This window comes from Cucurbita pepo, chromosome LG13 (assembly GCF_002806865.2).
Source record: "Cucurbita pepo subsp. pepo cultivar mu-cu-16 chromosome LG13, ASM280686v2, whole genome shotgun sequence".
NCBI classification, from domain to species: domain Eukaryota; kingdom Viridiplantae; phylum Streptophyta; class Magnoliopsida; order Cucurbitales; family Cucurbitaceae; genus Cucurbita; species Cucurbita pepo.
The window spans coordinates 8,452,014-8,462,385 of NC_036650.1; the positions used below are offsets into that span (position 1 = coordinate 8,452,014).

The window sequence follows — 10,372 nt, forward strand, 5'->3', positions numbered from 1 at the left end:
ATGAAATCGCTTAAAAGATGTTTGCCACGAACAATCTAATTTTACCAACTATATAACCTTTTTAATGGGCCTAAAAATAACGATGACTATGATAAATTAGAAAAAATAAGTAAGAATTACTTGTAACGCATGCCAAACCGTTACTAAGGATGGTCATAATAATGTGGGAATTTACATTTTTATGCACTTCCTGTCCGCCTATTTGATCATTGATGAACCGAACCAAGTGGCTACGGTTGGTCCTCTTCAAAACCGGCCCGGTTTGACTGATTCTGCGAGGGAACCTTTTCTTTTTCTTCTATTCGCTGCGATCGTCTCCCCCTCTCTGTGTTGTATCCAGTTTTTGCTTGGACCGTACTCAAGAACTTCACTGCAAGCTCTCCTGCAACGTTCGCAATCTCTCCCAGGTCTTCATGCTTTCCAAATTCTCTAAACCCTCTAAAAGGGTTCTTGAGGGTCTTCTCGACCTCAGGATCAGACTCCATTTCAGTCATCATCCGGTCAGCTCCTCCAATGGCCGCCCTCTTCTTCGAGATCCATTCATCAGAAATTCCTTCTCATCTTCCTCCTTCCAATCGAAATTCTCTTCAAATCCTGGTCTGTCCCAAATCCTCTATACTCCCAAGGTCACTGCCGGGAATTCTTCTGTTGCTACTAAATTGAATGCCTATCGTTCTGCTTCTAGGTTTAGATTCTTCTCTGTTAAGACTCCAGGTTTTGGGGGTCAAATCAATGGTAACTTTGCTAAGAAGGTCCTCGATAAGCCCGCTGCGGCTGTTCGTTCCGCATTTTCGCGGTACCGCGAAGCCATAGGGTTGCAAATTGAGGCTTTCTTCAGGAGAAACTATCTAGTTCTACTCGGGTTTGGAGCAGCTTTAGTTTGTGCATTGCTCTGGAGGATTATGTTCGGTGTTGCGAACACCTTTGTTGGCCTCTCTGAAGGCATGGCCAAGTATGGATTTCTCGCTTTATCTTCAGCAATCGTTGCTTTTGCTGTGAGTTTTCTCTTTAATCTCTTCGCTCCGTGTTACCTTCATTTTCTAATAACATGATTTTTGATCCCTTTGCTTGCGCTGCTAATGATTGAGTTAAGATTAAGATCACAAACTATCCTTTTGCTTACGCAGAGATTTTTTTTCCCTATATAAATCTAGAATCCATTTGTTCTTGGGTTGAGACCTAGATTTATTGTTTATCTTGACCTTTTCTCCTCACTCCAGTTTGTGAAAATTGAATGTTACAGCTATTTTTCTGTATGAAGAATTATATGATTCTTTGTGGATTATCAATGTTGAATGTTATCTACCCTTTTTCATTTCAAGGGCCTCTATATGCGTTCTAGATTCACAATTAATCCTGATAGAGTTTATAGAATGGCCATGAGAAAGCTCAATACATCAGCAGGAATTCTTGAGGTTATGGGTGCCCCTCTTACAGGATCAGACTTGAGAGCTTATGTTATGTCAGGAGGAGGTTTAACTCTGAAGAACTTCACGCCAAATCATAGGAGCAAGCGGTGCTTTCTTATTTTTCCCATTAGAGGCTCTGAAAGGAAGGGTCTAGTCAGTGTTGAAGTCAAAAAAAAGAAGGGCCAGGTTTGCTTTTATGCTCGCCACTTGTTTTATACTTTAAATATCATGAAGTTGTTACATCTTTTGAACCTTGAAGAATCATTTTGGTGTTCTTTCTTGACGTGAAACTATATATGAATTCATTGAATTTCTGGATGATCATTATATATTTCTGAGTTTTTTTCTTGTGGAGAAATATCTATTTTGGCTTCTCTCATTATTGCTACCTTGTTGTGAATGCCTGTTAATTCATGATATGCATCAAGAGGTTATAAGAATGCACATTACAAGAACATACCCGTTTGTTGTAATTTGATTTCTCAATAGATCTTTGATAGGCAGCTGAAGCGGATACGTGAGTTAGTTGACAGAGATTAGCTGCTGACATTGGTTAGTTTGAGTGTTGAAATGTGGTGTAAAAGGTTTGTTGACCATGAATTAAAAGTTATGACGGATATGGTGAGAAAATTATGCAAATATAGGGCTAGAGTTGTGCGAAAGAGAGTCGTCTCAACACACCTGCACAGAACGGCTTGCTCCTACTATATTTAAGTTGACAAGTAACTTGTACTATATTAGATTTTAGGTATATGGTTATGTGAGATCCCACGTCGTTGAGAGGGAAATGAAACATTGCTTATATGGATGTGAAAGCCTCTCCCTAGTAGACGCGTTCTTAAACCGTGAGGCTAACGGTGATACGTAGTAGACTAAAGCAGACAATATCTACTAGTGGTGGGTCTGAGCTCTTACAAATAGTATCAGAGTCAGCCAGCGAGGACGCTAGACTCCCAAGAGGGGTAGATTATGAGATCTCACATCGGTTGAAGAGGGGAACGAAACATTTCTTATATGGGTGTGGAAAATTTTTCCCTAATAGACGCGTTTTAAAACCATGAGGTTGATGGTGATACGTATCAGGCTAAATTAGACAATATCTGCTAGCGGTGGGTTTGAGCTGTTACAGGTTATTATGGCTTAGAACCTATTTTCTCAATCTCATTTGCTAATTATGTTGGCTTTTACCGATCCTTATGTCAACCCATGATGGTTGAGATGCGACCATTTTTGAAGAGTGGTATAGGTTCACCATAAAGAGATCCATTTGTGCAAGATGTGGACCCATGATTTACAATCGCAAACAAGTGTAGAATATCGGGGGGATCTGTATCAATCACAGATTTTCCTTTCTTCAAACAATAAACCATTATTAATTTTCAAGAAATCAAGTTATATTTATTAGTTGTGAAGTTTATAATGAAGAACAGTTCTCCTGATCTTAATGCATGATATTGTCTTTATTTACAGTATGATATGAAGCTACTGGCAGTTGACATTCCCATGGCATCAGGACCCGACCAACGGTTATACCTGATCGGAAACGAAGAAGAATACAAAATAGGTGGAGGGTTGATTTCTGAACTAAGGGACCCTGTTGTAAAAGCCATGGCTGCTACCAAGGAATTTGATGATCTTGACCAAATAGAGGAAAAGGAGGATGCAGAGAGAGAACTTCAAGAGGCAGAGAAAAAGCACCAAGAAGAGATCGAAAAACTCGAGAAAGAACGATAAGCTTTTCTTGTTCTTTCGATCTTTCGTTGTCTTCGTATCAATTCTTTGGAGCTGTTTCGAGTTTCCAGCCTCATCTTAGAACAATCTAACTTGGTGTTATTAACCCCAAATCTGTATCTTCTTGGAAATTTTCAAGGTTCGCTGTGCAAGACTTCGTTGAATTCTGAGTTTTCAGAAGGATCGTAGCCGGAAGTCAGTTGAATAAAGCTTGCACAACATACTTTCTTGCCTCTGATTTTAACTAATTTTAATAATTTAATATTTAATTTAGTTATGACCAACCTATTATCATATATAAAATTTAAAAAAAAATTAAATTAGACGTTTAATTTATAATTTAAGGTTTAATTAGATATAACCGTCCTATTAGCATATATAATTTGTTGTCATGTTTAGGAATTAAATATTTAATGTTTAATTTAGTTAGAGGCAAACTACTTAGCATATGTAAAATTATTAATTTAGTTATAACCACCCAATTAGCGTTAAATAACTTATTTAAAATATATTAAGGGGGCAAAAAGGATGAAGCAATTTTCTCCCGCCAGTTCTTAGTATAAATAGGTTTAGCATTGCCTGAATCCACAAATCTCTTTTTCGCATGTTCGCTCTCTAACAGATTTGAACCTAAAAAAAAATTGGAAGAGTCTCTAATTTTTTATTTAGTGGATCGACATCCGATCGTTACAGATGGAGGTTGATCTGTATTCTGATCCCTCGCCGCAAAAATTGGCTTGTTCTTCTCGATAATTTTCCCTCTGCTCTCACATTCTTTGTTCTCCTTCAACCAATGCATTTCAGCCTTAATTAGAAGTTTTTTTCTCGAAATTTTCGTTTTCGTCTTCGTCCTCTTCCTTCTCTAGGCGCTGCTTCTCCTGAAATCTCAGGATCGGCTTCAATGATGAGTTGTACAAGATGCTGAATCAACGCTATCCCAAGGTAATGATGATCTGTCCATGTTTTTGCACTTCTTTTGGTTCTGGTAGTCGAGATTCGTTGTATGGAGAGAATAGGGAGGTCCGTTGATTCGATTAAATCTAAAATTCGTAAATATGATAATTCCTTTGCGCTCATTGATAATGATCCATGCGTATTGTTTTTCTTATATGTTTTTGCTCTCTCTGATTCCGTATCCTTGGTTGAATATCTGCATCTCATATTTGCTTCTGAGGTGCAATGAAATCTCTGCTTTGATGCTATGCGGCCATTGCCGTGATGGATTCCCCAGTTTTCTCTGTAAATTTCGAAGAGAGACCGTTTTGTTAATACTTGAGAGCTGTTTTGGAAACGGTTCTTTTTCGTATTTATTTCCAAAGTTAGTTTTAGGATTGTGATTTGAAAAATTTATAGGAACTAATGCATTGACATCGAGATCTCTGTCCGTGATTTTGGAAGATAACTTTATTTTATTTTTGTAAAACCGATCATTTCTGGAAACACACTTTACGAAAAGAAGAAAAGCAATTTTGAGAAATGGTTAACGAACATGATTGTTTCGTTCTTTTTCCTTCAAACAAGAGGAATGTTAGACTAACAGTTTCGGGATGATCCATCGGTTTCAGTTTCTCACCACCATTTCATTAATAGATAAAAAAGAAGGTAGTTTTTATCTTTCAAGTCTATTAGAACAAAAATAGTTAACAGGCATAAAACCTGTACCATCAACCTAAAATGTTTGAATCTCTTACCTTACATATTATTGAATTATATATATATATATATATATATACATATTCTTTGTTCCTTATCTTTGTTTCCATGAAAAAAAAATGAGAGTTAATTCGAAATTGTTTCTTGTGAAGTTCAGGTTTTAGAATTAGGTCTGAGATACGAGAAACAAAAAAAAAATGTCAATTCTCCTATGAAAGGTTAGCTTAATTGGTTACCTCCTAAAGAAGGAAGAAAATCCATCGACGACTTTGTTGAACTGAAAAAAAAAAATGTAACTATTATAATGACAACAACGGATGCATCAACTGCTAGGACATCTTCCTCCCTTCACCTTCCTTTCACGTCTTAAGGCCACGGTCCAAAAAATTATTGGTTTGAGTTGACTTCATTCTCTAGTTTAAAATCGGTGAGCAAAGAGAATGGGAACATGACTTTTGGTATTTGATGTTTCCATGTTTAGGATTTCATGATCTTGCATTAGATACCAATATAGTTTTGTTTCTTGCTCGTGCTTCGTAAAGGCATACTTTGTTTGAGTTTGAAGGTATGTTACCCTTCTTGTGAGGTTAGTTTACAAATGACTAGTTCGTTGGATTTTAATGCAAAAATAGATATCTTATGAATGGGAATCTACCTATGCCCTCCTTCTCTCATCTTAAGAATTTTTATCATATAGGGCTAGAACAAAAATGACAATTGCACAAAGCAAAAGGAAAAAGAAGTTCAAAATAGAGTATCGTGAAAACTTGAGCAAAGTGTAAGGCTTTTTTCTTCAAGTTTCCAGTGCAACTGATTGCAGTCTCCATTGGAAAATGAATTAAGATCTAATCTCACATGTATTCTCGACTGATACATATCATGCAACTTAACAGGTGTCCTGTTTGGAAACGACCTTAATTTTTTCAGACAGAGATTCGATTTTGCATTTTCAATGGGAAGCTGCTGGACTAAGGTATGCCTCGCTGGCAATTTATCTTTCATATTATGTTTTCAAGGTCTTGATTTCTCGTATAGTGTTCTCTGCTTTATTTTGTTTGCTAGCCTCGCAGTTTCTGGCATGCCTTTTGTACATTTTATTTTTATTCATCAAGTTCATGGTCATCATGGGTCCACATAACCAAGTGGAGGTTTGAAAATAGCACTTCGCTTCTGTAAATTCTTACTTGTTCAGAATCATACGAGTCCACTGAATTTTCAGAGGATCAAATTTTCTCTCTTTCAAATATCATAATATCTGAACTCTCTCTTTCACATAGATTTTTTAAATAAATCTACTTTAAAGAGATTTATCCTGAAAATTTTATTCGAAGTTCCACTGCTCCATGTCTGCTAATGGTCAGTATTGACTTATTCCTCTTTCCCTCATTTACATGATCAATGTTAGAACCTTAGATGATAGTGTTACAGTGGTAGTATCCAAGTTCTCGTCCTTAAGACCCATCCTCTGAAAAATTATTGGACATGAACATGACCGTATTCTAATTATTAGATGTATGATTAAACCATACTTTTTAAGTTCTGTGTCATATCTCCAACGGGATAATGGTAAATGATTCTGTTTCAACCTAATCAATTATTTTTTCATCTACTGAGTTACATCCACACTTGACATTTTGCAGCTTTTCAATAGCGATCAGAAAGACAATGCCGTCAAGGAGCAAGTTGATAGCAAAAACGTACACCTCATTACGTCGATTGAGAAGTGGGAGGCGAAGCTTTCGGAAGCAACTAAAGATGGCAAAATTGTAAGTTTCTCCCTCACTTGTTCGTGGTGTAAGAAAAATATACAGAGTGTTTTATGTTTAAACTATGCAACAGGTTGTTGCAAATTTCAGTGCACCATGGTGTAGACCTTGTAAATCCATGACACCAGCATTTTGTGAGCTTGCTGATAAGTATACTTCCATGGTATTTTTGGCCATTGACGTCGATGAGCTAGCTGTGAGTAAATCCATCTTTTGGTTACCCTTCGTTTATTTATATAACTGCGAATATGAATCTAGCTAGCTCTCCACTGACGGAGTGTTCTTATCCATGACCTCACACTTCCATTTTTACAGTTTGTATGGTTTTTGTTTCTTATTTCTTCACTCTCATTTTCTGTTTTCATTCGTTTGTTTCTTGTTTTTGGAAAAAGAAACATAAGAATTATTTCTTGATTTTTGTTTTTTTAATTGTATATAGTTGTGTTTGGTAACTATTTTTTTATTTTATCCTCTAAAATTTCAAAACTATCATCTTATATTTGATTTTTGATGTAGTAAGCATTTTTTTTTAATAAGAAATGATAAATTAGTGTGTTTAAAAACTATAAACAAAAAACTAATTTTGGGAATTTTCTTCTGTTTTTTTTTTTTTCTAGTTAAACTAAGAGATTTTGATTGGTGGACGACATATATTTTAATTTATTGAGTTGTGAAAAAAAAAAAAAGAATTGAAAACATTACAAAAAAAAAGTGTCCTAAATCCTAATTTAAATTGATAATGGTATAGTTGATTGTATAGTATGGTGAGTTTTAGAAGTTTGTTAGACTGAGGTCGGGTGAGGTGGGGTTTTTTAATTTTAATTTTATTTATTTTGCAGGAGCTCAGTAAATCGTGGGACATCAAAGCCACTCCAACATTCGTGTTCTTTAAAGATGGTCGCCAAGTAGATAAATTAATAGGAGCTGACAAGTCAGATCTGCAACAGAAGATAGCTGCCATGGACGAGGCTTGATACTTTTTCTTCCCCATTTACTGATACATAATAGAACACCGAAAGCACAATACAAATTCCCATAACAAAACAACAAGGAAAACAAAAACAAAAAAACAAAAAAAAAGTGCATTAGAGGGAGGAATTCTTTTGTGCTTTCTTACCCAATTTCAGTGAGAAATTCGTTCCATGCTCAGAGGATAAGTCATCATTCGTTATGGTTCCTTGCTTGCAAGAGAACACGATGTACTGCTGTCAAATGCACAATTTGAAACAATTACGAAGCACTATATAATTGTAGTTTTATTGTTGAATCACAAGAATTTTCAGATGTTCTTATTTTAGCATAAGAGAGAGAAAGAGTGTGAAAATGAAAAATGCCCTCTCCCTCCCCTTGTTTAGTTACATGCCGCCGTTGAGGAGGCGGCAGCAGCTGCAGCAGCTTTTACGAGCAAGCCAAAGAGCAGAGAGGGGTTGGAGAAAAAGGGGCTGTGATCAGTATCCATTTCATATACGATTTCGGGTAGCCATTCCCTTATCATCGCCTCTTGTTGCTCTGGTTTTATTACTCGATCGTACGTTGTTCTTATATACACTCGTTTCACCCTATCCAGCTCGCCGTTCTCCTCCCTAAACCGAGCGGTCCTTAATGCGAGGATTGGCCCTGGCCTCAATAGCATGGAGGCCAGTGTCGAATCCTGAGAATCATTGATAACATCAAAACACCGGGTATCATGATGGAGGTTAGATACAATTGCTTCTTAATTCATGGTATGTTTGTTTGGGATGGCATGTTCAAAATCAAATCAATTTTGGCAGCGTAAGATCAAATATTAAATACATTTTGACTGGTCAAAGGATTTTAAATGTTTTAGAACACTTTCAGGCATGTTTTTAGGATCAAATGCAATTATATTAAAAATCTCAAGGCAGGAAAGGATCTCGTGGTTGGATTGGGGATGATTCCAAAACTAAGAAACTATTTTACTTTATTATTATTTTTATTTTTGTGGGTTTAGGTACCTCGTGGGGACTCATGTGATAGATGATCTTTCGCTGGAGTTCCCTTTTGACGACAGCAGTGGTCGGAGGTTGTTGGGGTCCTTGTCCAAATCCTACGTCGTAAGCATCCCCAAACTCGGATAAATCTGGCACTCCCTGCACATTTGACCAAAACAAAAACAAAAGGTAATAATCATAACGGAAATGGTTAACTCGTTAATAATGACCTAATCATCTTAATCTTATATTATATAATATAAGAAAAGAAAAAGTAAGTAGAGACCGGCCCAACATATTATGTAGGACACGGGAAAATTTTACTCCCCTACTGCCTTAGGGCGCGTGGCCCAATCTAGAATTGCAGCGGTTTTTATCCAAAAAAATAGTATCCCACCCTATCCCCTTCCTTTTCATTAGAGGGTAGCCTCCAATCCTTCCTTATCACTCTCCTTCCTTTTCATTAGAGGGTAGCCTCCAATCCTTCCTTATCACTCTCCCCTAAACACCTCAAGTTCAATCAATCGTATAGATCGGGAAATCCCGTGTATATATATTGCAACTTTTAGCTAAAAAAGATCTTCAATTGTTTCGCTCCTTCCTTCTTCATTAGGCCTCCTCCAAGGGTTTTCCTATGCCTTGGGAGTGTTTTCGGTACCAAAACTATTTCAAGGGGGGTTGGTAGCAAATGAAAGGAAAGAGATAGGTGTGGGAAGAGACTAGAGAGAGAGAGAGAGAGGGAAGGACTAGAGAGGTTAAGCTCAATGAGTAGGGAGAGAGGGACATTGACAGGGAAAGGAATCAAGGGTGGGGGCACTATTTCTTTGAATATAGAAAAAATAAAGAACTTGAATAAATAAGACATGTCAATTTTGGATTGGGGTAAATGGGCAGCAGCAGCAGGAATTCCTGTGTCCTATGTCCAATCAGAATCAGCAGGGAAAATAGAATGGCATTGCATTGTATTGTATTTTCCTTGATCATTAAAGAAATTAGGCTTATAAAAGAGAAATATGAGTGCACACGTGAGAACTGTGAACTTGTGAAACCTGTCGGCTCCTCTTGAGTCTTGAGCACACTATCACCTTCCCGACTTTGAGAACTCCAACTGGCCTTAACCTAATTTTGACTTTCTTTCGTACAAAACCACGGAAAATATTCCAAACACTGTTGCAGCATACAGAACATACTTTAATTACATCCTCATTTAATATGCACAGCCTTAATATTCTTCTAATGGAATGTTTGTAATCTTGGATTACATTGATATAAGCTATAATTAAAAATTAAATCTACCTATAAGCTATAATTAAAAATTAAATCTACCTATAAGCTATAATTAACTACACTTGCATGATTCTTTCTTTAAACAGAGTACATTGACTTTTTTTTCTTTTTTTTTTTACGACCAAAAAGATTTTCATTAATTCTTTATAATATTCAACTTTATTAAAATTATTAGCAGACAATTTTATAATTTTTACAATCCTACCTTGCCACCTCATCTAAAAAAACACAACCTAGACAGGAACAAAGATTTAATTTTCAGAAATATATGAAACTATTTTTCAAAAGTTGAAAACTAAATAGGCAGATTTTTAAGCTAAGAAACTCAATAAAATTTTAATTCTAAACTCGGAAGTATTAAATTTAGAAATCAGAATTTAACTCTAAACTAGAGTTTGTATTTTACTGTGGCTGTAGCACAGAAAATTTACACCACCAAAAAAAAAAATTCACCACATAAAGGGGGACATGTTCTTGGCTGCCTATGCGGTTCCACCGTACCGATCTACTTCAGGATAAAAATCACATCCAAGCAAGCTCAACTTTAAATTATTAATTATGTAATCTTTCCCCC

The 10,372-nt window shown here is 36.3% G+C and overlaps 3 protein-coding genes across 5 annotated transcripts in view; 2 read left to right on the top strand and 1 right to left on the bottom strand.

The window, feature by feature from the left end:
• Positions 1 to 267: 267 nt before the first annotated feature.
• On the top strand, positions 268 to 3,375 carry LOC111809375. The gene is made up of 3 exons (XM_023695826.1): positions 268 to 995; positions 1,323 to 1,595; positions 2,880 to 3,375. The coding sequence occupies exons 1-3, from the start codon at positions 414 to 416 to the stop codon at positions 3,141 to 3,143; spliced, it is 1,119 nt and encodes a 372-aa protein (XP_023551594.1). The 5' UTR covers positions 268 to 413; the 3' UTR covers positions 3,144 to 3,375.
• Positions 3,376 to 3,803: 428 nt separating this feature from the next.
• Positions 3,804 to 7,639, top strand: LOC111809025 (thioredoxin H-type-like). 3 transcript variants are annotated; one of them, XM_023695338.1, is made up of 6 exons: positions 3,810 to 4,082; positions 5,491 to 5,571; positions 5,687 to 5,766; positions 6,434 to 6,559; positions 6,633 to 6,755; positions 7,399 to 7,639. In XM_023695338.1, exons 3-6 carry the CDS (start codon positions 5,746 to 5,748, stop codon positions 7,531 to 7,533), a joined length of 405 nt encoding a protein of 134 aa, XP_023551106.1. In that variant the 5' UTR covers positions 3,810 to 4,082; positions 5,491 to 5,571; positions 5,687 to 5,745; the 3' UTR covers positions 7,534 to 7,639. The 3 variants fall into 3 exon arrangements, with proteins under 3 accessions (XP_023551107.1, XP_023551106.1, XP_023551108.1); XM_023695339.1 differs by lacking the exon at positions 5,491 to 5,571 and having other exon boundaries at positions 3,804 to 4,082; XM_023695340.1 differs by lacking the exons at positions 3,810 to 4,082; positions 5,491 to 5,571; positions 5,687 to 5,766 and adding an exon at positions 5,999 to 6,149.
• Positions 7,640 to 7,779: 140 nt separating this feature from the next.
• Positions 7,780 to 10,372, bottom strand: part of LOC111809024 (methylesterase 17) — a 4,181-nt gene continuing 1,588 nt past the window's right edge. The window contains exons 3-4 of the mRNA XM_023695337.1: positions 8,536 to 8,670; positions 7,780 to 8,210 (exon numbers count right to left, since the gene is read on the bottom strand). Of these exons, the coding sequence (XP_023551105.1) occupies positions 7,911 to 8,210; positions 8,536 to 8,670 (435 nt within the window). The 3' untranslated portion in view covers positions 7,780 to 7,910. The remainder of the gene's footprint in view (positions 8,211 to 8,535; positions 8,671 to 10,372) is intronic.

Coding starts and splice junctions, on each gene's coding strand:
- LOC111809375 (XM_023695826.1), top strand. CDS start 414: ATGCTTTCCAAATTCTCTAAACCCTCTAAAAGGGTTCTTGAGGGTCTT. Junction 996..1,322: donor CAGCAATCGTTGCTTTTGCT/GTGAGTTTTCTC, acceptor TTTCATTTCAAG/GGCCTCTATATGCGTTCTAG. Junction 1,596..2,879: donor TCAAAAAAAAGAAGGGCCAG/GTTTGCTTTTAT, acceptor CTTTATTTACAG/TATGATATGAAGCTACTGGC.
- LOC111809025 (XM_023695339.1), top strand. CDS start 5,746: ATGGGAAGCTGCTGGACTAAG. Junction 6,560..6,632: donor CAACTAAAGATGGCAAAATT/GTAAGTTTCTCC, acceptor ACTATGCAACAG/GTTGTTGCAAATTTCAGTGC. Junction 6,756..7,398: donor TTGACGTCGATGAGCTAGCT/GTGAGTAAATCC, acceptor TTTATTTTGCAG/GAGCTCAGTAAATCGTGGGA.